This window comes from Bidens hawaiensis, unplaced genomic scaffold (genome assembly GCF_021521415.1).
Source record: "Bidens hawaiensis isolate Kalapana, Puna unplaced genomic scaffold, B.hawaiensis_p1.1 tig00035627_1, whole genome shotgun sequence".
Lineage (NCBI taxonomy): Eukaryota > Viridiplantae > Streptophyta > Magnoliopsida > Asterales > Asteraceae > Bidens > Bidens hawaiensis.
Genome location: NW_027496205.1, coordinates 32385 through 57324, shown reverse-complemented (window position 1 = coordinate 57324; position 24940 = coordinate 32385). Strand labels below are relative to the sequence as shown.

The 24940-nt window shown below is 36.5% G+C and overlaps 1 protein-coding gene and 2 pseudogenes across 2 annotated transcripts; 2 read left to right on the top strand and 1 right to left on the bottom strand.

Annotated features, from left to right (window-relative positions):
* Window positions 1-2953: 2953 nt before the first annotated feature.
* On the bottom strand, window positions 2954-4425 carry LOC143587622 (pentatricopeptide repeat-containing protein At4g22760 pseudogene; annotated as a pseudogene).
* A 3901-nt stretch (window positions 4426-8326) lies between these two features.
* On the top strand, window positions 8327-9465 carry LOC143587628 (uncharacterized). The gene has a single exon (XM_077068871.1). The coding sequence runs from the start codon at window positions 8401-8403 to the stop codon at window positions 9415-9417; it is 1017 nt and encodes a 338-aa protein (XP_076924986.1). The 5' UTR covers window positions 8327-8400; the 3' UTR covers window positions 9418-9465.
* Window positions 9466-21942: 12477 nt separating this feature from the next.
* Window positions 21943-24361, top strand: LOC143587627 (uncharacterized; annotated as a pseudogene). The gene is made up of 2 exons (XR_013144929.1): window positions 21943-22036; window positions 23363-24361. The product of XR_013144929.1 is annotated as an uncharacterized LOC143587627 (transcript).
* The last annotated feature ends 579 nt before the right edge of the window (window positions 24362-24940 follow it).

The window sequence follows — 24940 nt, the reverse complement described above, 5'->3', positions numbered from 1 at the left end:
AGTCAAAACCGGTTTATAATCGGTTTCGGTTCGTGTTGAAACCGTTTTTTTACCATGCTACGATCGGTTTCAGTTCGGGTTTTGATCGGTTTCGGCTCGGGTTTTGACCGGTTTCGGTTTAGTTAACCGGTTTGAAACCAGTTTTGATGGACAAAATTACAAACCGGTTCCGAACCTACAGTTTCAACGGTTCCAAACCGGTTTCTACATAACCGGTTTCAATCCGGTTCGATTTCGATAACCGGTTTATTTGCCCACCTCTACCCATGAGTGCCCCTTCCCCTCTAGTAGTCCGTGATTATAAGTTAATTAATAACAATCCATTGATATTTCATAAAATGTATAATTATTACGATAATTATCTATGAGTGAAAGATTTGGCAGGTGAATTTAGAATATAGATTTTCACGATAATTTATTCTCATTCTTATACAACTTTGTGTTCTATTCTATTATAATTCAATAGACTCAAAATACTTTAATCTTAAATATATATATATACCTTCATCTTATTGTAAACTACACAAGATTTATACAACTAATAATATCCAAAAAACAAAAACAAAAACCAACACTTTACATACATATATGATCAACAATACATCAATGAGCACAAGCGTCAAGAAACCTCAACACCAATTCAGCTTGCTCGGTCACCTTAACATCCGTGGCAGTCGTGTCCAAAACCAGTTTCGGCACCTCACCCACATCATAGTCGGTGCGCCCGTTGTAACCCTCCAACAGCCTCTCCAAATCCCGCCACGTGGCCGGCTTATGCCAGCTCCCATCACACCCATCTTTCCCCCTGTATTCGAGCCTTCGACGCCACTCAGCCTCTGCACTCAACCACTACGAGTTGGGTTCCCTCAAAAGACTCGGCTAACTTAACCAGCCGGTCCAAGTGAGTCCGGCTGGAAAGAGGCGAATCAATGACAACACTAAGGCCAAGACTCAGTTGGGTCTTGACCATTCGCCATATTACCTCATAAGAAAGTTGGTTAAGGAGGGTTTGAATATTAGTGGTGTCGGACTCTAGTTGTGACTCGATTGTGAAGGTCGAGTCACGCACATCATCTTTGTCGATGAGTGGACACCCTAGTGATGTGGCTATGAATCGAGCCAGTGTGGTTTTGCCCGAGCCAGGGTGCCCTTTCATGGCTACTATGACTCGTTGCGGTCTAGCTTCTTCTCGGTCCATGGTTTAAGTGTCCGAGATGAAGAGATACCTGAGTTTCATATATAGTTTGATTTCACTTTTGGTTGTAGATTTCTAAATAAATTATCTTAAGTTTTTTCTAGTGTTTAGATAAGGTAAAATGAGACTTGGATCGTAAATTTAGTCACTTCTGGATAAGGGTGAGAAAGAGACACGAAAGAGACACTTGTGTTTGTTGTTGATGATGATAAGTTTTGCCACGTCTGCATGTAACAAAACGATGATGACTGGGATTCTTAATTTTTACAAAAATGGTCCTTGTTTTATGGGATCATTTGCATAATCAGCCCTTAACTCTCACATTTAACATTTACTTGTCTGCATTCTAGACATGAACAAGGTCAAAGAGTCTTGGTTTGACTGAACACAGTTAACTGAACTCGAACTCAAGGTGATAGCTTTAAGGTTTTTGTTATAGTAGGCTTAATGTTATGGATCATCTTACAAGGCCTTGTGCGGCCTCTCGATTGTCTTAAGTAAAGCCATTCCATGACAGTCCCGTTTATTGATGATCGTCCTGCTTACTGATATAAGTCAATGGCTTTGTCCTAGCAAGGACTAAAGGGGCTACCTCAACTCCCAACCAGTAGTGCGCTACATGTGTAAACGCTTCTATGGTGCATACACTTTCTATTTGTTAAGATCACTTCTAAGGATTGCAGACTTAACCAATAACCCCAAGCAACATCTTTCATCACCACACAATCATCCATTCCATTCCACCTCTCATTCTTGCATAATAACACTACCTAAAGCTTCTTATATTCTTGTAATTGTTATCAAGCAATACAAACGCATTTTTATTTTTGTTAACAACTACAATTCTGTTTACTAGTTGATCCAATTGCTGCTAAAACTGGGGAAAAAGCTAGCTTAGAACAGATCTAAGCGTCGTATAAGATTTGAAAAAACCTCTGTGTGATATTAGATGTTAGGTAAAAAAAGAACGATAAAAACAATTCAAACGGTTTTAGTTGAAGAACAGAACTACCATAACTATTGTCAGCAAGCTGGTTTTTGGAAGGCATCTGGCCAGTGTAAGCTGCATTTTACCATCTTCATAGGTTAGCAAGATAATTTTCTGATAACAGACTATTGAAAGAAAAAGAAAAAAAGAACAATCTTGTTTCAACCTCAAAGGAGCAACAACAGCTCAAAAAACTTCAAGTTGAGGCCTTATATACCCAAACTTGAAATCCTGCCCATTTCGAGTAGGGGTGTCAATTTCTAACAGGACTCAAAAACATGACACAAATACAATCAAATTTTGGGTAGTAATATCTTACATGAAAACCCAACTACTATGCTTCATTTAGAAGGTTTTATGCATTATAATACATTAAAGGCGGTTTTATTCGCTTAAAAGTTTTTAGCCAGTTCAACTAATATGATCCATTCCTTAATTCATTTAAATAATTAGTTTACATGTAAGGAGAATTAAATGTTTACCTTCATATCCCTCGAATATGGCGATTTTCATGGGACAAAGAACACGCATTTTGCCTTCTTTTCTATAGTGTCTGAGAATGTCTGCGCATATGAAAGAACAACAATTCAAAAATCACATAAAAACTAATCCAGTTAACCAGCCTACTTTAGGCTTGAAAAAAGCCATCAAAGTTACAAAATAACTTACATAAGGTATCAATCTAAGAAAACCAGTTGTTAGCCGTCACACCTCCAAGGGCAAGAAACAATAAAAGAAAAGTGTTGCATGTTTTTCCATTTTCCTATTGGCTATTGCACATGATCCATCCAACTACTTCCCGGAACCTTAACCAACCCCTTTTCATGTATACTCTTTCTTAATCTCTTAGCATCCTCCCACCGACCGACGCTCACATATATATTAGCAAGAAGCGAACCATAACCACTGCTATCAGCTTCCAGTTCAAAGCAATGTTTATCAAGTTATGGGCCTCCTCTAATCGCCCTGCCCGTCCCAAAACTTCAACCATGAGACTATAATGGTCGGGCGTCGGCACAAGCCCGTATATTTTCATGGAGTTGAAGCAATGGTAACTTTCTTCAACCATACCAACATGACTTAATGCGGTTAATAGTCCTGAAAATGTGACCAAATTAGGGCGGATTTTGGACTCCATCATTTCATCAAACAGTTTGATAGCAATCTGTTCTTTCCCGTTAATGGCACAACCCAAGATCATGGCGGTATAAGCAACAACATCTTTCTTCTGCAACTTGTGAAATAGCTCAGAAGCTTTATCAATCGAACCACATTTAGCATATAAGTCGATTAAGGCTGTACGTAAGTGATCATCCATTGCAATGCCCGTTTGATTCATGTAACGCTCGTGAATCCACAATCCAAAACTTAAGTCTCCCAGTTGGGAACAAGCGGATATCACAGTAGCTAATGTCATTTTGTCAGGTTGAATATTTACATTTGGTTGAAGTATTTCATCGAACAGTTGGAGCGCTTCTTTTGGTCGACTGTTTTTCGTGTAGCAAGTGACCATAGCATTATACAACAAATGATCCTTCACACACATCTTATCAAACAATTCACGCGCAGACACAACATCTCCACGTTTTGAATACCCGCCAATCATCATGATGCACGAAATACTGTTTCTTCGTGGCATCGAGTCGTAAAACTTCCGCGCTAAATCCAGTTTCTCACACTCAACATAACCGCTAATCATAGCATTCCACGAACTCTGATTTCTCTCCGGCATTTCTTCGAATAACTTTAACGCCTTCTCCATATCCCTGGTTCTCGAATACCCCGAAACCATCGAGTTCCACGAAACCACATCCTTAACCCGCATACCCAAAAACAAAGCTTCCGCCATTACCAAATTCCCTGATCTCAAATACCCGTCAATCATCGAGTTCCAAGACACCACATTTCGTTCAGACATTTCATCAAACACCTTGTGTGCATTCCCAACATCCCCGATTTTATTATAAAACCCAACCAAAGCAGTTTCCACATAAACATCCCCACACAACCCATACTTAATCACTTGCCCATGAACCGTAATCCCACCAAGTCTCCCACAAGCCTTCAACACAGACGCAACTGCAAATGTTGAAGGTGAAAGGTTTAACCTTTGCAGGCGTGAATACAGAGCAAGTGCTTGTTGAAACTCGCTGTGGTTGCAGAGGTAGCGTATGGCGGATGTGGTTGAATCCACATCTGGGTGTTTTGTATGGTGGAGGATTGATTGGAGGTAGTGAGTGATGGGTTTGAGAGGTTATGAGGTAGTGATTGATTGGGTGTTTTCTCAATTTCTCTCCCTAAATTTTGATTAACACCCCCCACACCCCATTGCACTCTATGAAAAACGAAAAAGAAAACTTTGATCCGTCACCGACAAGCGTTGGCATTAGTAGGGATGAGCGTTTTTTTCAATACCAAGTTTTAAGTTTTTGACCGGTATTTTCAAAATTTTGCAAAAAATACAAGTACCATGTTGATACAGAGCTAATACTGAACCGGCACCAAATATTTTCAATTTTCGGGATTAATACCGATACTATCTCTAGCTCATCCCTAGGCATTAGGCTTTCACCTTCGAACCACTTGGCTCTATCTTTAAGCTAACGACCTAAGTTGATTTAACATTTTGATGAAACAAACATCCTTAAGGCTGACTGAATCAGATCTGAACAACAAGCAGCCTCTTACTCAGAAGATGTTTATCCCTAGGCATAATGCTTTGAAATTAGTTCTCAAATATTTCAACTGTTCGATAAGTGTAATACACTATTAATGTTACAAAACCAGAGTCATTAGACCATGTATAGTGGTAAAGTCTCATCTAGAGCGTTAGGCGACACGTGGCGTACGCGTCATAAAGGGGGCTTTATGCATAAAGTGATGATATAATTGTATAAGGCCCCATAACCTTCTTTCAATCATTACACAATTATTATTTTTTAGTTTTTTTTCTAATTTTTTAATATAAATAATATATATATAGGGATGAGATCCAGTGAAAACTCTTTTTAAAAAAAAAAATAAAAACTCCTAAAAAACTATTTTTAACTTTTTTTAAAAAAAATTTTTGAAGTTCCTTTTTTTCCATTATTCTTATATGTTGTTATTGGTTAAAAAAAAATTGTCAATAATCTCGTCGGTGTAGTGCACATGTGTAATAGTGTGCATTGCATATATGCAAAAGTGTTTGTATTGCATAGAATACAGCACTATTGCACATATTTGATACACACTGTTGTATATATACAATATAAGACTAATACGCACATCGAATACACATTAGTACGTATTTGTAACACAACATTAACGCAAATGTGCACTACATAGACTTTTATTATATTATTATTTTTTTACATATAATACAACACTACAACACATATACAATACACAAATATTGAATATATGCAATTAAGCACTATTAAAATTAAAAATACATAGTAATACACATGTGTAATACAATGATATCGCACGGTAATACGTATGTGCATTACAACAGAGTTTTTTTTTATTTTTTTTGAGCAAAGGGTAAAAAAATATAAGAATAATGGCAAAAACAGAAATTTGAAAATATTTTTTTTATTTTTAATTAAAAATAATTTTTTAGGAGTTTTTAAGTTTTCTCTCTAAAGATGAGTTTTCTCTTGATCCTCTCCCTATATATATATATATATATAGAGTAAGGATCCTAAGAGAACCATTGGCAAATTGAGAACTTTGAGAACCATTTTGGACCACTAAAAAAACTCTCTAAAAAAATATTAAAAAAATTATAAAACAAACAAAACCGAAAATTTTAAAAAAAGTAAAAAAACCAAAATTCTTATATTTCATTCCGGTTTCATTAAAAAAAAACGATTTTTTTTCTTTTTAATTCGTATTATACCTATACACATATGTATACTTTCATTTAATCTCAAGTTACGTAATATACACATATGTACATTATCATTTACCTTAAATTATACATATGTGTATAGGAAAAAATATGTGTGTACATATTATACATATATGTATAATAAAAAAAACCGATTTTTTTTCTTTTTAATTCGTATTATACCTATACACATATGTATACTTTCATTTAATCTCTAGTTATATAATGTACACATATATACATTATCATTTACCTTAAATTATACATATGTGTATAGGAAAAAAACATGTGTGTACATATTATACATATATGTACATGTATAATTTAGCTAAACCGAGATTTTTTTTTTTTAGAAACCGAGATGATAAATAAGAACTTTGGTTTTTTTACTTTTTTTATTTTTGTGTTTTTTTTTGTTTTATGATTTTTTTTATTATTGGATTTTTTTATGGTCCAAAATGGTTCTCATAGTTCTCAATTCCCAAAAAGTTCTCACATGATCCTGATCCATATATATATATATATATATAAAGGATCCAACACTTTAATCCCTTATCGTACAATAGATACGCGATTTTTTTACCCTTGATTTTAAGAAACCCTAAATCACCTCCCCTGCCCAACGAGCTCCTATGTGTGAGCCGTCACCGGAAAAACGATCTCCGCTCAATCCATCTCCATCTCCCCCGCGCGCCGGCGCCATCAACACTCTTCGTCACGTCATCGTCGTCGACAACGAATTCATCGGAAAAACGCAAAACTCGTCACAAGTTTGTTTAGTCAAATTGAAATTGAAATTGAAGTCAATTAATCGGTTAATATTTGAAATCGATTCAATTAATCATCAATTTAAAGCTTCAATCGATCAATTTTGAGTTTTGAATGATGGGTTTTGACATTGAACGTTTTAAGATTTGGCTTAAACGTATAAAGTGTTTTTGCTTGAACGTTTAATTTTTGGCCTGAACGTATAAAGTTTTTTGCTTGAACGTTTTATATTTTGGCTTGAACGTTTTATGTTGAGAATTTTGGCTTGAACGTTATAGCGTTTTTAACCTTGAACATATGTCACGTAGATAATATACGTTAAGCGATTATTGTACGTTAACTCAGCCAACGTGTATATGTGTATATATGAAGAAAAACAACATGATTGGCCATTAAGAAACAAAATGACGAAGAGATAATCAATCGTATATACTCCACCATTCTATTGATACAGTAGTTGAGACAGCTGGCCGAGTGGCCGGCCGACGACCTTCACTAAGCGGCGATATGTTTCCACACCATAATGACTGGAACCTATCAATACTACACAAAATGGCACTGCTTCGGTTCCATCGGATTCAAACAAACCTTAAATCAAAAACGTTTAGTCCTATGCTATTAATTTCTTCCATTCACATCTTAAACCAAACAAATGGGGGAGATTGACACACATTTAATCAAATCCGTTAAAGCATCAGTTTCTCATTTCGGCGAAAATTGTATTCAGAATAAAGCTCGCTCTAGTACCGAAGATGAAGAAGAAGAAGAAGATGTAAGTTTCTAACTCCGCTTTGAATCAAGACTCGGCTCATTTATCTTAACGGGCTGTAACTCAGGTTTAACCAATTGTCTTGGTCTCTTGGATTGTTTTTCTTGACGGGCTGAAATATGAGCTCGACTGGAGCATGTTTCTTTTTGAATTTTTAAAATTTTGTACCATGTATATAAAAACCGAACATATTATTTTTATCTTACACATTTTGTAGAATTTATAAACTTTAAAACATATATTAAATTTGGGAATAATCCATGTATACTAATAATTTTGGCTTTAATTTAAATGATCCAAATGTACGAGCCAACAAGAAAGCTTACCTTAGATCAGACTAGCCTCATATACAAATGAGCCGATTTCGAGCAAACCTGTTTCAACTTAACAAGCCTCGAATCGAGAGTTTGATAAATTGGCCTAATTGAAACACACCTGAAATTTTGTGCCTTGAACGCAACTCGTTATCTCAACGAGTCAAACATGTTGTAAATATGCTATAATTAAGTTTCAAACATGTTGTAATAAACAGGGTGGTCAGGTTGTCTTCACAAAAGTTTAATTGTATTTTAAACAGGTTAATGGGTCAACCAAGTTAAACATGGCAATCCGTTTAACAAAACGAGTCAAGTTTTGGAGCAGTTTTATTTTGGCCCCCATAAGTATTGTAGCTGTCTTTAATTCATTAAATAGTAACCAAGTTTTATAACGTGTTGCAATCAATCTTTTAACAGGTATGTGAGAATGAGAAAGATCTTGATGTTATACTACAAGACTTAGCCAATTGTAAGCTTCAACTTGAAGCCATGGATGCTGCCTACAAACAAGCCCTTCTCAACCAACACCACCATGAAACAACCGTTGACGGGCTCAAAACATTATTAAAAAATTCTGAATTCGAAAAAGACATATACATTAACGAATGCAAAGAGGCAAAAACTTGTGTTTCAGAACTAGAATCCAAGATCCAAGAAATGGCTGACGTGTTGACCAAGTCAAAGTCAATAGAAGCCGAGCTTCGTGTACTTCAAAACCAACTCGCGGAAGCCATAAACGAAAAACTCGAAACCATGAAACAAATGGAGGAAATGGAAACCCAGGTGAGATATATTGAGTTGTTAGAAAGTGAGTTGACTCAGTTGAAACAGGAACTCAAACTCAGGGAGGAAAGCGAGTCGACTCAGTTAGAAACAATGAGAAGCGAGTTGGATGAGATTCGTGAGAGAGAGAACGACGCACAAGTCGAAATAGCGTTATTGAAAGCCGAGATTCATAAAGAGAGGTCAAAAGCCGCAGCTGCAGAGGCAGCAGAGTTAAAAGCAAAAGGTGAAAAATCGGCTGCTTATTTTGCTCTTCAACAAATGGCTATTGAAACCGACGAACTCAAAAAAGAAAACCAAAAATTAAAATCTGAACATGAAGAAGTCGAATTTCAAGATTCAATTTCCGAGATCACAATATCATTAGAAGAATATGACATATTGGTGAAGAAAGCCGAAGAAGCTAAAGTTGATCCAGAAATAGAGTCCATGACTCGCGAAGAAATTGACAATTTGAAAAAAGATTTGGAGAATGCGATGGCACGAGTGAGTGAATTTAGGGCACGGGCTGAACAGGCGGCTACACGAGCAGAAGTGGCAGAGCAGGCAAAGGCCGCTCTCGAGGAGGAAATAAAGGGGTGGAAAGAACATAAGCAAAGACGGAGGGCAGCATTAGCCGCCCTCCGGGCAGAATCGATGTCGAGATCGAGTCATAGTTTAGAGTATGATGATAATCCTAAAACATACATGCCATTAGGCAAATTTCTAAAAATGAAGATATAGTTGAAAACCTAAAGTTTCTAAAAGGAGAATGATGAATATATCTAAATAATAAAAAATATACAAGATCTTCGTTTCTTATTTGTCTTTTCTTTTTGCTTTATTTATAGGCATGTTCATATGACTGAAGTCCTCAATTTAGCAAATTATATGCAATTTCGACATAGGATATGTTGTTTTCTATTTTTTGTTGAGGTTACACACCATAAAACCACATAGGTATGTTGAAGTTCGGTTTTTACCTACCTTTTTGAGATACTAAATTGTCCCAAAAACATGAGTAAAACTTGAAACAGTACACTTGGTTTCAAGCTATGAATAAGTTGATTCGAATTATACTTTATCTGTGATGAAAAGAATACTGGTTTAATACAAAACTGGTTAATAATCACTTATAACATATCTATACATAACATTCACAAACGTGATCAGCAAAATTTGGCATGTTATCATTGTGTCAATTTTTTTTACTTTTTTTTGTTGGTATACTCTCCTCACACAAACCGCCACACCATCCGCCAGAAGTTGCACCGCCGCGTTCTAGGGCAGATCAATATCGACAAAGTGATATAGATACAAAGAGGAAGCCGAAGATCTGTTGAGTGGTGGATGAGCTATGGTGGTAGCGTTTGGTGATGGCGAGTAGGTGCTTCGCAACATGGCAATTCTGTAAGTAGTTGATGCAAATGGAGATGACACGGTGATACAAAAATTTGATAGGCTAGTTTTATATTTTTAAATATAAGAGTTTCAATTTACGGTCCTTGTTACATTTAACGTGACTATGAAACAAACTAAGCTATAAAAGGAGATAAGACATAAAAGTAACGTAACATGCATCATCTCTTAAAAATATTATCGTTCCTCATTCAAGTAGGTCTTGAAGTCAAGGATTATTATCTCTTCATGTTGGTATAGCGAGTAGGTGCTCTCACCAGAGGCGTGGACCCTCCTGCATCCATTCCGCCTTAGCACCGTAAAGACAAATGTGGCAATTTCAGGATACGCCTTCACATTATCGAGGACGACAAAACTTACTTTCAAAGGTGAATTTTGAGTATCTTCGCGTCGCGCAAACTGCCTTAACGCCGCCGCAGTTTTACACGTGGCCTGTCTCGTGATGCCATGTGTTGACGCGTAGTTGGACACGTGGATGAGATTACTTTAGGGGTGAGCACATTTCGGTCCGGACCAAAAAAAACCGAAACCCGACCCTAGAAAAGACCGAAACCGAATCGAATCTATCCATTTCGGCCACTGTTTGGTTCCTATTTTATCAAAATTTCGGTTTCGGTCTCGGTCTTTGTCTGGAAAAAACCACGTTGTCCGAACCGACCCGGAAACCATTGTGAGATGCAGTTTTGTATGTCCATGAACACAAGAAAGGGATGAGACAGAAAAGAAGATGGAGCAGAGGGAGATTACAACCCTAGCATATACGAACGGTGTGTGGTATTGTTTTGTGAAAAAAGTTAAAATGCTTTAAAAGTAACAATTGTATTAAATGTTTGTAGTAAAGTTGCAACATGCCTGCAATAAAGTACATGTGCAGTAAACTACTCACATCTTTTTCCAATGCATCTTATCTCAATAAAATTTATTAATTATTATAAATTATAATTTAGTTTACCTTTTTAACTACAACAAATACCTTTATTTTAAAGGATTTACAACAATATCCTTGCACCTTGTAAACTCTTTCTTTGGAGCATCTCATCAAAACCAAGTTTTTTAAATCTCAAAGCAAGATGGTCTACCACCTCTTTCTTACTTCTCGTCCCCAACCACGCAAAGAAGACAAAGTCTCTAAAGTTTGAAGGAGTGTGCTATGATTAAATCCAACAAAGACGATGTTGCTGGAGACCAAACTTCCACTTGACTTCTCAAAGGAAACCCACGAGGTCGCTGGAGATCAAACTTTTACTTGGCTTCTTCTTCATCTTTACATTTTCCCCTAACCAGATATTCGTTTTCGGTTTTATCTTGCTACCCGAGGACCGAACCCTAACAAACTGGGTACCCGAAACTTATGTTAAAGTCCAGTCATCGGTTATCATTTAGGTAGGTTTTCGGTTGTCGGGTCGGGTTTAACTCGGTTCGGTCCGGTTATCTTCATTTGCACACCCCTAGATTACTTAACGAGGTTTTGCATCGCTCGAAGTAACACTTTGCGTCGCGTGTAAGACACTTTTCTTTGATTTGTATGCCGGCTACTTCGCGTAACGCGAAGTAGATTCAGTTCAGCTTCGCGTCACGCGAAGATTCATGAAAACCAGAATTTTCATTTTCAGTCCCTTTCTTTTAGATTTTACATTTTTTTAGCCCAAAATTAGATGGGGTATTTTCATGGTGTTACATCTAGCGTTTCAGTACTACGATAATACACGAGGCACCCGAAAACCTTTAAACCTGCATAATTGGTTTTTGTCCATAAAGGATTTCATAAGGGGTCTTGTTTTCAATGACTTATTACGGAAGTTGATTTATAATGTAAGCTGTCGTCTTGATGCATTCTCCCCAAAAACGTGTGGGTAAGTTAGCTTCAAATTTAAAAGCCCTTGTTGTTTCAAGGAGATGGCGGTGTTTTCGTTCCACCACCCTGTTTTGGTGCGGGGTATGTAGCACATGTGGTCTCCAGAAGAATACCATGCTCAGTGGAAAAATTGAGCATTTTGTTTGATGTAAATTCACCTCCATTTTCGCTTCTAATTCTCTTAACAATCTTATCAAATTGTGTATTAATCATTTTGTGAAAAGCAATTAAGCAATCACTTTCTTCTGACTTGAGTTTTAGAAGGAACACCCACACAGACCGACTAAAATCATCAACTATGGTTAAAAAGTAGTTGGCACCAGTGAGTGAAGGGGTTCTATACCTTCCCCAAATATCACAATGTAAAAGCTCAAAACAACTTTCGGTTTTTATTGAACTTATCGGAAAAGGTAATCTAGTAAATTTAGCCCTGGTACAAGAATCACAAAACATACCCTTTATTCCTGAAGAGTCATTCTTAACAAAATCCAAAAAAAAAAAGTTTTCCATGAGAGGCATGTCCAAGACACTCATGCCATAAATCACTAACAGTTGCCATCGCTTTTCTCTCGCTTCCTACCATGCTAATTTGATAGAGTCCTTTCATGCATTTGCTCACCCTAATCAACCTCTTCGAGTTCAAGACATGCATACACAGAATTAAGGAAAAAATATTACAGTACACTGCAAATCATTTGCTAAACGACTGACAGATAAGAGATTGCAGGTAAATGATGGAACGTGTAAAACATCTTTAATTTGTATTCCATTGGGTAGAGTACATGACCCCCTTCCTTCCACTGGAATAGATGAACCGTTGGGTATAGTAACGGGCAACTCATATGTGTTTTTCAGATCATTATTAAACCAATCGAGCCTGTGAGTTATGTGATCGGTAGCACTCGAATCCACAATCCACTTGCTACCAGCGTCAATTTTGCCTTCCATGTTGGCGATAGGTGAGACCTCGTTCTTAGCAAAGCTTCTTCAGCAGCAAACATTCTAAGAAATTGTTGGTATTGCTCGTTGTTTAAACCAGGAATAGGGTTATTCTTAGCTTCATTGTGATACATGTTGTCTGCTATTGTGAATAAGTTCGGTGCTGGATCTAACAAAGAAAATCACATCAATTAACTACAACCAAATCTTGAACTATTCTTGTTTTACACTTGTAAGTGATGTCACAATTCACAAGCTTCCAATAGTCTTGATATGAAGAGTAATAAAACTACAAACCAAAACTCAAACAAAACAAGAACCACATGTTTTTTTTTCTTTTAATACCAACACCTCTCTCCAACCAACCACTTTTACCATAAAGCAAGAATTCACTCGGTCACTAACCACTTATTTCTACCATCTCAATTTCTTTGTTATATGGTTTCTCTCTTTAAACACATAATAGTAAACGATTGTGATTTTTTTTGTATAGCGGGGATTCTGGTGATGGAGGTTGGGTAAGACGGGAAGGGTGGAGGTGATGGCGGTGTTTGTGAATAGTGGCGGCTGCTAATCTGGTTATGGTTACGGCCGGCTTCGGAGATGGAAGGAGACTGGTGGCGCATCTGACGGTTGTATGCGGCATGCGGGGCAACGGGGGCTGTGGCTATTTAGGGTTTGAGTTGGTTTGAGCGATGGGATACCCGCTCTGATACCATGAAGAATTCGGTAAAATTATTTTTATTTTCTTCTCAAGAGAAAATATACAAAGAAAGGGTATAAATACAAGAGCAAAACAATAAATAAGGAAACCATCATTTTCTATAAACACCAAAAATTGAAGGAAAATTGGAAATAAATAATCCCACCTTTTTGTATTGGCTGATAATAATCTCACCTTTAAAAATCAATAGCAATGGTCCCACCTTTTAACTATTTTTGTCTCACTGGTCATCCGTTAAAAAATACTTAACGTCGTTATGTTTTTTCCCTAGTTTCAAACCGATGCTTTAGGGCTTTTGATCGGAAGAACGATACGAGTCGACCGATGTAAAAAACTTATCTCGAAATGGTGATCCAAACGACGATACAATGTTTCAATTCGGGTGCTTGAATTTCCAATTAACAAAAATCAAGTCATTTGAATCACCGTTTCGAAATAAGTTTTACATCAGTCGACTCATATCGTTATTCCGATCAAAAGCCCTAAAACATTGTTAAGTATTTTTAACGACGTTAAGTATTTTTAACTAGGGAAAAAACATAACGACGTTAAATATTTTTAACGGAGGACCAGTGAGATAAAAATAGTTAAAAAGTGGGACCATTGCTAGTGATTTTTAAAGGTGGGATTATTATCGGCCAATACACAAAAGGTGGGATTATTTATTTCCAATATTCCAAAATTGAATTAGCAATTGTTCAAAACAATATCAGCACTTGTATACGATGAAAACAGTACGGAACTCGTATGACTTATTATAAAAAATTAACGAAAACTAACATATTTAAAAAAACATACAACACCCAGATTAAACAAGAAAACGAAGTTAGTAAACCTTCAAAACAATATTGATACTTATATAGCTTATTATACAAAAAAATAAATAATAAATAATCGATGATGTGGCACACGAACGATATGTCACATGGCCTCATGGGAGATTTTGTGCCGCCACCAACAACACTTTTTAATATATAGATAGGTAACAAATCAGTTGCATTGCAGGGACAATGCAATTCCGCAAATTCCGTTGGTATCATTTAAATTTGTAACGACGACACTAAATCCATACAACCATACATGCATTGCTATACAACCATACATTTAGTTATATATATCTACATACAATCACATACTTTTATCATCTCTATATTCATACACATTCACATATCATATAGTTACTATATAGCACGTGTATTAACATATCACATAGAGTATGCATACAACCCCGAAATACATAACAGATAAATGGGCCTAGAAACTCACATGGGTAATGTTTCTTTTTGAGTTTACTATAACACCTCTTTTCAGCTGGGCACAACTAACTGTTAATATCATATATGTATTAATTACTACTTAGCTAACTAATCAGACTAATGTTAAGGACATGAAATTGCAAATTCTAGAATTGCAATCACATGGAAATGAGAATCGCATCGCATGGCCAAGCCAATCGCATCGCATAGCCAAGCCAATCGCATCGCATGCATGCCAATCGCATCCTTGCGAATGCGACTTGAACTGGGCTAATTTCCCGTTTCAATCATTTTCTCCTACCAAGTCCATTACTTTTTGGTTCCTTATAACCCGGTTTACTGTCCTGATGTGCCTAAAAGTGGTATATAAAAATAATGCAATAAATCAACCTAGCACAATGAGTAATAAAAACCTAGAATACCCTAAACCAAAACACTAGCAACAGGCAAGTGAATCTATTGGGTGTAGAATATCTATGGGAAGTCCGGGAATATCGAACCCTAGAGACACTAATTAAATTAACAAAACTAGATTCTAAAAACTAAATAAACTAACAATTAAGAAAAATATTCTTTTTGGATTTTTATTTATTTTATTATAAAACTAATAATTATTTAGACTAATTAATTAAACTAAATTAACTAATAAATTAAACTTAAACTCTAAAGACTTAAACGAAGACAATAATGAGAAATGCGTTACCTAGGCTTGAAATTCTATTTGTGAATTTTGGATGCTTATCGGCTATGGAAATTGTGATAGGACCGGGATCTAAAGATACGACGCCCTAGACATCCTAGTGGATCCCTGATCATTCTCCGGGTGTCACCTAAAAGGATTACCTAAGGGACGTATGACTCAAACCGGTTGGTTGGATTACCTCTCAGTCTCTCCAACAATATTAAAGTACTCTAATGACTAGATCACCTCTCAGTCTCACTAATCACAATACATCCGAGAGTGTAAGGGACGTAAGGAGTAACCTAAAGATGCTAAAAAAGACTTAGGATAGCAAAAATCAAAAGACAATAAGGGGGAAATCCACTGTCGTGTAATCTATGCCCAAACCGTCTAATGAATAAGACAACCCCAACTATCGATTACCTCTCAGTCTCAAGATAGGTAGAACACTTGAAATCTCTAAACCCTCAAACAATAGTTCATATGGATTATGTCGACTATAAACCATAAACTAGTTACGAACACATAGTAGGTAACCTAATATGCGTCTACACATGAAAGACTTTCACAAAGACACATATGGAACAATTGAATAAAAGTAAATTAATATTAAGCATGCATATTCATCTTAAAAGCATCAAAAAGTCTATTACAATAATATTTGTCCAACACCAATAACCCAATACCGACAAGCAAACCAAAACCTCAACAAATATTTATTCAAAGCCTAGGCAACTAAAAAGGTTTTAGCCAATAACCATGCTCATAAAAACAAACAAATAAATATGTTCAACTAAGTTCATAATAAAAATAATAAAATTAAACAATGAACCGTGTTTGAATGGGTAGGTGTGAACCCAAACACCTCCGAAATAATCGACTTGCGGCTCCTCTTCTGTTGTTCCTTCGAATGATCCGTAACTCCACAATAATAATGTTGCTATATGTATTATATCTTGTGGCTACTAACTGTTCTCTTGTCTCCACTCAAATTCCCCACGTGAACTCAAAGTCAAAGAAAGTAAATATAAGTGGCGGCTCTGTGTCCTTGTTCTCCCTGTCGCTTCCTTCTCAATGATCCGCCCCCACTCAAAGTACATAACATGCTGTAGTAGGGTTTAATTTCAATTTCTTGCTTTCCAATCCACCGTAAGGCCCACTAGAACATGTTTTACATAGGATTTTTATCTCCTGATTGGGCCGTTAACATAAGAACCCATAAAATATATGGCCCTCTTTCAACAAATCATCTTTTGATGCATCTGACATAAAAGGAAACAATTTAGACGATTGTTGAAATTAACATCATGTAAACAAACTCTCACGTTAATGAAAATAATAATATGTAAAAATTGGTTTTAGGTTGCAACATGTGCATAACCAATATGAACTTTCATTTACAAATTACGAATTATTATTATTATTAGTATTTTAAAATCAATGTAATTATTTTAGCTCAATGTCTTAAGTAGTAAAAATACTTCATTTAGCTAGTTGAAATTTGAGACCTTTATTATCCACGTATGAACCAATTAATAATAATATTCAATAATAACCTGGTTCAAAAATACCCAACATAGTAGGGAATATTTATATAATAATATGTATATTTTAGATCACATCATGTCCTAACAAGTTTCATGTCAAACGACTTCATTTACTTATCTTTTTCACGGATCCATCTTTATCAATTTTAACCGAAATCAAATACATAACTCGTTTTTAGTAAAGTTTATATCTTTCACACTTGTTATAACCCGATCTAGCACCCTATCGATTTTTTAGGCAATCCGACATCAAAGACATAACCTTTTATCTTAAAACATACCTTACGGATTCGGTTCGGCCTAGGTTTGAACTAGGGTGATGATCTTGGTATGTTTCTTGTTATTTGATGGAGGTTGAATCACGAGCACACCTTGGTTCGTCTCAGATCTGGATCCGAATGGAAGGAGGAGTGTCTGTATGTGTTTTGAGTGTGCTTAGAGGCTAGGATGGAATGAGGGTTTTAGGGTTTATGGGAGGGTTTAGGGGTTTATATAGTATAAGCCCATGAACCTTAAGGCTTATAACTATTCCCTAATTCATATTTTATCTCCAAACCCACCACACAACTTATTATTATTTAACATAATTAAATAATAACACTTAATTAATTTAATAAAATTCTTTTATTTATTATTTTAAAAGTCGGATGTTACATGTGGCATTGGTTAAGCTTAGGAACAATGGTTGATCAAGCCTACTGATAAGAAGGTTGTGGTTAGTACTGCGCACGGGTTGAAGTTTACTCAGTCTAAGATTGATTATCACTCGAAAACGATCCCGGAAATGGCTTGCAAGTTGGCTAACCCGGCAATTAATGTGAAGGCGGATTTTGGGTCGGTTATGGATGTGCTTAAAAAGTACTTGGAGGGCAAAGAATCAAGGCAGTAAACTTCTATGATATGTTCATTGGTATTGTAGATTTAGTGGTGGTGTTAGTTGTTAGTGGTGTAATGTGTTTGGTCTGGATGCCAGGTATGAAGGCAAACTTCCTGGTAGTGACTTTACTAGGGTTAGACGATCTTCAAATGACAAATTCCTCGACTTTCAAGCGTTGAGTTTTGCTTTAGATCCGTTGACAACCTGCGGCTTCCAATGTTTCGTGAGCTTCATCTTTGCTCTAATGGACAAGCCAAGATGGAAAAAAGGTGGTGCCGTAGATTCTTATCCGATAAGGTGGTGCTCGAGCCTCGAGCATTCACCTAGAGCACGTCGTCCTCGTACATGATATGGGTCACGATTGGGACACCTTTGTATGTCATTAATCTCTTCGTAATTTTAGGTAGGCCGCTATCCAAGAACTCCATTTGATTCAAACCCCATTTGGTCCATGATCGAATCCATGTATTCCCAAGTGATGGGGCCGAATGCCTTTTCAAAATCTACCTTGAATAGTATGATTATATTCATTAAACCTTAGTAGTGATGTCTCCTGAGCATAGCATCTTTCACAAGATGACTTTCTTTCCGATCGAGCCATCCAAACCGAAAAGGACGGCTGGTTTGGCCAGTATATACAATCCGGTTCATGGTTTGGTTTTAACAGTTTGAATGTTTGAAACTTGTAAAATCCTTAAAGAGCTTAAGTTCGGCTCGTGCTCGTGAGCAATACCTTAAACGAGTCAAGACTTGGTTGTGCAGTCTGAAATTAATACACAAAAGTCTAAAAGAATTAAAATTTAAAAACGCGCAAGGCCTGCTAAGACTCTACGAGTCTATACAATCTTTTTATACAAGACTCGAGCTCACTAACTAAATGAGATTTATGAGGCTTGGGACCAGCTTGGCTTGATAGCTAAACGAGAATTATGAGGCTCGGGATCAGCTCGGCTCGTTTTTGGATCTTTATCAATCCAATCTTGAGTGGCTTGTGAATGCTGGGCGGCTAGGCTCGTTTGCGCCCCTAAAAAGTTCATTGTCCGCTTTGTTTGCTGAAGTATCATAATGCACACCAGATTGATTTAGGAACTGAAAATAAATAAATGCTAACGAGAATTTACCTAATTTTGACAAACTTGTAGAAGATAAATTCAAAAACATACCATTACATAAATTCCATACACGTGATTCATTTATGTGCTTGCTATCAGTCATTGCAATAGATATCTCAGAAGAAAAGCTACATAGATCAAATGTTTTTGTGATGTTATACAATACTAGATAATCAAAGCCTTTTACTAAAACGATTCGTTTCAGCCCGAACATATTATAACCATAACATGTTTTTGACCTAAAACAAATTGATCATTTTCAAAACGGTTTATTTTTACTGGAACTCAATATGACCCATTACCACACACGTTCTGACCCGCCCGCTTGTAAAAATTGAAAAAAAAAAGTTTATTGGTTGTTGTCTTGATGATTATCTTTACTACTATAAGGTAGCGTTTGGTATGCAGGAATGAAGGGCGGAATGGAATGATCCATTGTGAGGAAATGAAGAAAAGTGCGTTTGGTTGACCAAAGGAATGGAATGACTCATAACCTAGTCCATTTCATTCCCTCTAAAACACCCCAATTTCATTCCATCCATACCCTATGTTTTTTTTTTCATTCCATTCTCTCTTTCACCCTACACCACCTTCACCACCCTTCCACCACCATCAACACCCGCCACCACCACCACCAACGTCGCCGCCGCCACCACCATTGCCGTCCACCGCCGCCGTTACCGCCACCATCGCCGCCAACCATCGCCATCAGTGCCAGGCACCAACCACCGCCACCCGCCCGCCGGCACCATCAACCGTCGCCCGCGCCCCTCACCACCACCACCCACCACCCACTATCCATCGTCACCGCTGCCCACCACCGTCGCCCACCACCGCCACTGTCACCACCGTTTACCACCTCCACCGTTACCGCCACCACCCATCCCCAAACCACCACCACTCACCTCCAACTACCGTTATCTCCCGTCACAAACCACCACCCGCCACCACCAACTACCATCACCGCCCACCAACGTCAGTACCGCCACCTACCTCCCACCACCACTGCCACTAACTACCATTTTAATTTTATTTTTCTTTTTTTTCCCTACCTAAACAACACAAAGTCATCATTAATTTCATTCCCATGTGGTAACCAAACATCTCATTGAAATGGTAATAACTCATTCCATTCCTTTATCCATTCCATTACCATGAGCATTCCATTCCTTCGTCCATTTCATTACCTCATACCAAACAGACCTGAATGCATTTTGGATGGAAAAACTGAAAACAATTAAGACGCTACAAAATTAAGTAATTATAAGATTTAGAGCTTACAATATAACATCTAAAATACAAGGGTTATGAGGGAAAATTTGTCTTTTGTCCAACTTCACCGAAGTAATTAATTATGAGTTACATATTTGTCCTTTAGACTTTACTCAACTTTTAATTTTTTAAAGATTGCTTTTACTTTTACCTCTTTATGTTTAACCATATATTTCTTTTAGTTTCATTTTAAATTAACTTCTCCAATGGTCCTTGAGTGATCCAAATTAGTCGTTAAAAAAAATAACCACCATTGATTTTTAAACATTAATATATTTTTTTAGAAAAACTACACCATAAAAATGAACATTGTATTCTTTAATATGGTAATTTGAGAATAGCATTTATATAGTTTTTAATTTAATTCATGAAAATTAACATGTTAGGTGATTACCAGTTTCTTTGTTCTTCGCTACATTACTTGGGCATCTTTCAAGTATGATAAATAAATAAACTTTTACTTTTATTCCAGATAACTAAGGGGGTGCTTGAGTATTCTTTTGAAAACTGCTTTTTAAAAAGCAAAAGCTGTTTAGTAAAACCCCATTGTGAATCTTTAAAAGCCTGAAAATGAAGTTTTTCTTCAAAAAGCATATAAGCAGTTTTTAAAAGTCCGGCCAAACACTCCTAATTATATTTACATGTATAGTGAATCAGGCAAAACTGTAGGCCCAACCCAAGCAGACCCACATTAAACTAGTGTAGGGATGTTCACGAGCCGAGCCGAGCCAAACCGAACCGAATCTTTAAAAGCCTGAAAATGAAGTTTTCCTTCAAAAAGCATATACGCAGTTTTTAAAAGGCTTGCTCGTTGCTTGGCTCGTTTACAACCGAACCGAACCGAATGACAGAAATTCGAACCTAGAGAAAATCGAAACGTGCCAAAATCGAATAGAGCATTTCTCGATCGAACATTGAGCGATTTTCGAGCAATTTTTTGATCGAACATTGAGCGATTTTCGAGCAATTTGTCGATCGAACATTGAGCGATTTTCGAGCATTATTTATTTCTTTTCACTCTAAAATTTCAATAAGAAATAAGTTTGAAAGCTGTAAATAATATGTTTTCATAAACAAAATAGTAGTTTTTAGGCAAACATGTAATAGGTTTTAAATTTTTAGAAAAAAGAAGTTTGAAGTGGGATATAATGAACATGTAAACAAACTACTAGTATTCTGAAAACATGAATCGAACTAATAAAACTATAAAATTGACGAAATATGAAAATTTTGAAAGGGTTAAAAAAATTGTATACTTATATTTATGTGTGTTGTCTATATATTTATACATTTGTTCATAAATAATTATATATAAAATAAATTAAAAATATTCGAGCCGTAACAAACCGAGCAAACCTTTGCTCGTTGCTTGGCTCGTTTACAAACCGAACCAAGCAAAGCGGCTCGTTTACAATTGAGCAAGCATTTTTCGAGTAATTTCCGAAAGAACGAGGAACAAGTTCGAGCGGCGAGCGGTTTGAACCACCCATCAATCAGATAATACTTACAATCTGACACTTGGATGCATGTGGTCGCAAAGTGGTCACCGTAATATCTTTTCATCCGCCGATGTTCTCTCTCTAAATCACACACTCTCTCTCTCTCTGTCTGTGTTATGTTATGGATCTCTGACTCTCACCGATCTTCTTCTTCGTCTTATTATTAATTTCATCTCAATCGGTAATCATTCTCTCTAATTCCTTCAATTTCTACAAATTAGGGTTCCTGTTAGCTTATTCATTCACAATTACTTTGCCGTTTTGTTGCTAATTCCAATTTCGAACGTAACTTGTGTTTTCCGTTTGTTTCATTCAACATTTTGCCCTAATTTTCGTAACATGCAATTGTTTTATATTTTTTTATGATTTGGATGATTGATGAGTTGTAAATACACTCTGTGGAGTTTGATTTGATCAATTGATGTTATGATCATCCTAATTATATGGTTAAAAACTTAAAATACAGTCTCTGTACTTTCGTTGCTTTTTTCGTTGCTTATGGATTGCAACAGAACCGGTGTGAACGAGCCGAGCTGACCGAGCTCGGATAAGCTTCAGCTCCGTCTCGTTTAACTTACAAAGAGCTCGAGTTCGGCTCGTTTCAAGCTCTATTTCTAAAGCTCGAGCTCGGCTTGTTTTATATTAGTTAATTAAATTTATAGTTACAGTATATATATTAACTATAAATTTATATATAACATAATTTATATTATTTGGTTACTTTTATCATAATTATATATATGACTATAATTATTAGATATATATTAAATGAAATCTATACACATACTTGGGCTCGTTTAGGCTTGCGTGCCGACTTGAGCTTGATAAGTGAAGCTCGGGCACGGGCTTATTTATTAAACAAGCTTATTTTTAAGCTCGACTCAGGCCCAAGTTTGTTTTAGCTCAGCTCGATTCAAGCTTTTTGTGAGCCGATCTCGAGTAGCTCGCGAGCGGTTTCGCTTGTTTACACCTCTAATTGTATTCATGAAATAGTCGATGTAGTCTCATTTTAGTGAAAAATTTTAAAATACCATGGTATAGTCACTTGAAATTCGATGATTGAAGATGGATGATTCATGAAATAGTATATAGATTTCATGATGCAATTTGTAAAATTATCGGTGGCTCCTGTGGATCATACAGTAACTGATATAATTCGTTACAAGAACCCTGGAAATATTTTATTAAGTGGTCAATTATTTAATGGAATTTTGTTCATCATCTTGTTTCTTGACTTCTGTCATCATTCAGTTGAAATGTACACCATTTGGCTCATGCAATTCCAAACCGTCATTAGGCTAGCCTTATTCAAAATTTTCAACATTTAGGTGCTTGAATTTGACTAATGTTTCAATGCTTTGCCTTTAAGTAATGCTCTTTGTATGGTTCTGTTTGGGCTCTTTTTACATATTGAACTACTTTTCACTTTTCATTGCTCTTGAATGAATCTTTTTAATCATTTTCATGCTGTCATGCAAAAAAGTTATGAACTTTTTTAAATTTGCAGGCATGGATCTAACCAACTGGTGCATTTGGGGATAAAATTTTGGTATTCAACATGTGGGGTTTTGCTTCAAACTCTGTTCCCAGTTCTTCTGCACTAAAACGCCTTTCAAACGACTCTTCAGATGACGAGATCTCAGATTCCAACAGTGGAGATGAAGGTTTCGAGTGCCCGATTTGCTGGGAATCTTTTAATATTGTAGAAAACGTGCCTTACGTGTTATGGTGCGGTCACACCCTCTGTAAGAACTGTGTTCTTGGTCTCCAATGGGCGGTTGTTAAACTACCAACTCTCCCAATTCAACTCCCGTTTTTCGTATCGTGCCCGTGGTGCAACCTGTTATCGTTCCGTCTCGTTTACAAAGGGAATTTAAAATTCCCTAAAAAGAATTATTTTCTTCTTTGGATGGTTGAGACTTTGAATGATGATCGGGTCAAATCTCACTCGTCATCCTGTGGGGACCATCTGCCTGTGTCATCTTGGTCATGGAACCGTGGGTGGCCCAGCAGTCAGCCCACTTGGGCTAACATCACAACTAGAACGTGCACCCGTGAGCCTGGTCATGTACAAGATTCTCGGGCTTAAAGATTTCACTCTTCTCTTCGTAAGTCACTGATCTTTTTCGTGCACTTAACGGCTAAGTTTCCATTGGTGTTTATGCTGCTTCTTATTGTGGTATATGCTATACCTGCAAGTGCAATCATATTAGTGGTGTACATTCTCCTTACAATTCTGTTTGCAGTTCCGTCTTTTCTTGTTTTGTATTTTGCGTACCCAAGTCTTGATTGGCTGATTAGGGAGATCGCCCATTAGAGTTGCAATTGGGTTCACCCTTTTGGTTCCTAATATGAAATTTGTCAGAAGAAACGTTTGTTTAAGATTTGGGTCTGTAATTGATTGTTAAGATGACAAGTTTGCCATCTTTTGGTGGGTATTTGGTTCTTTATGTAGTTATGTTTTTTATTGCATGCTTTGTGGTCATCTTGCAAGTTTGTATGGTGTTTAAACTTTATAAAACTTTACAGAACTAGCACATTTTAGTAAATATTGCAGTTCCGATCCGATTTTTAATCATGGTTTTCCATATCGGGATAGCAATTCCTGACTCAACCCGAAACACTGAAACATAACCCATTTTATTAAACAGGTCAACCTAAACACGACCTTTTTAATTTATGGGATAATCCGGACAGAACCCTGTTAAAATGATTTTTGAAAGAGTTCCTATTTAGATTTATGGGGGTCATATTGGAAGTGTTTGATCTGTTTCTTAGTTTCTCCTCACTAGTAATTTTAAATATGAAATTTTTCATTAAACATATAAAATCAAGTTTGTAAAACGGGAACAAGAAATAAGATTGGATGTTAAGTTATTTATCAAATCACTGGTATTACTCATACTTGCAAATGAAAATTAAATGACTCGACCTGAACACGACACCATTTTAAATATGTTTGCCATGACATGAGTAATAAATGGGTCGTATTCGGTTTGTATAATTAAACCGATCAAGGCATCAACCCGAGAATCATCAACCTCTTAACTTGTGAACACAGTTGACACTCCTGTTTGTATCTGAG

Coding starts and splice junctions, on each gene's coding strand:
- LOC143587628 (XM_077068871.1), top strand. CDS start 8,401: ATGGATGCTGCCTACAAACAAGCCCTTCTCAACCAACACCACCATGAA.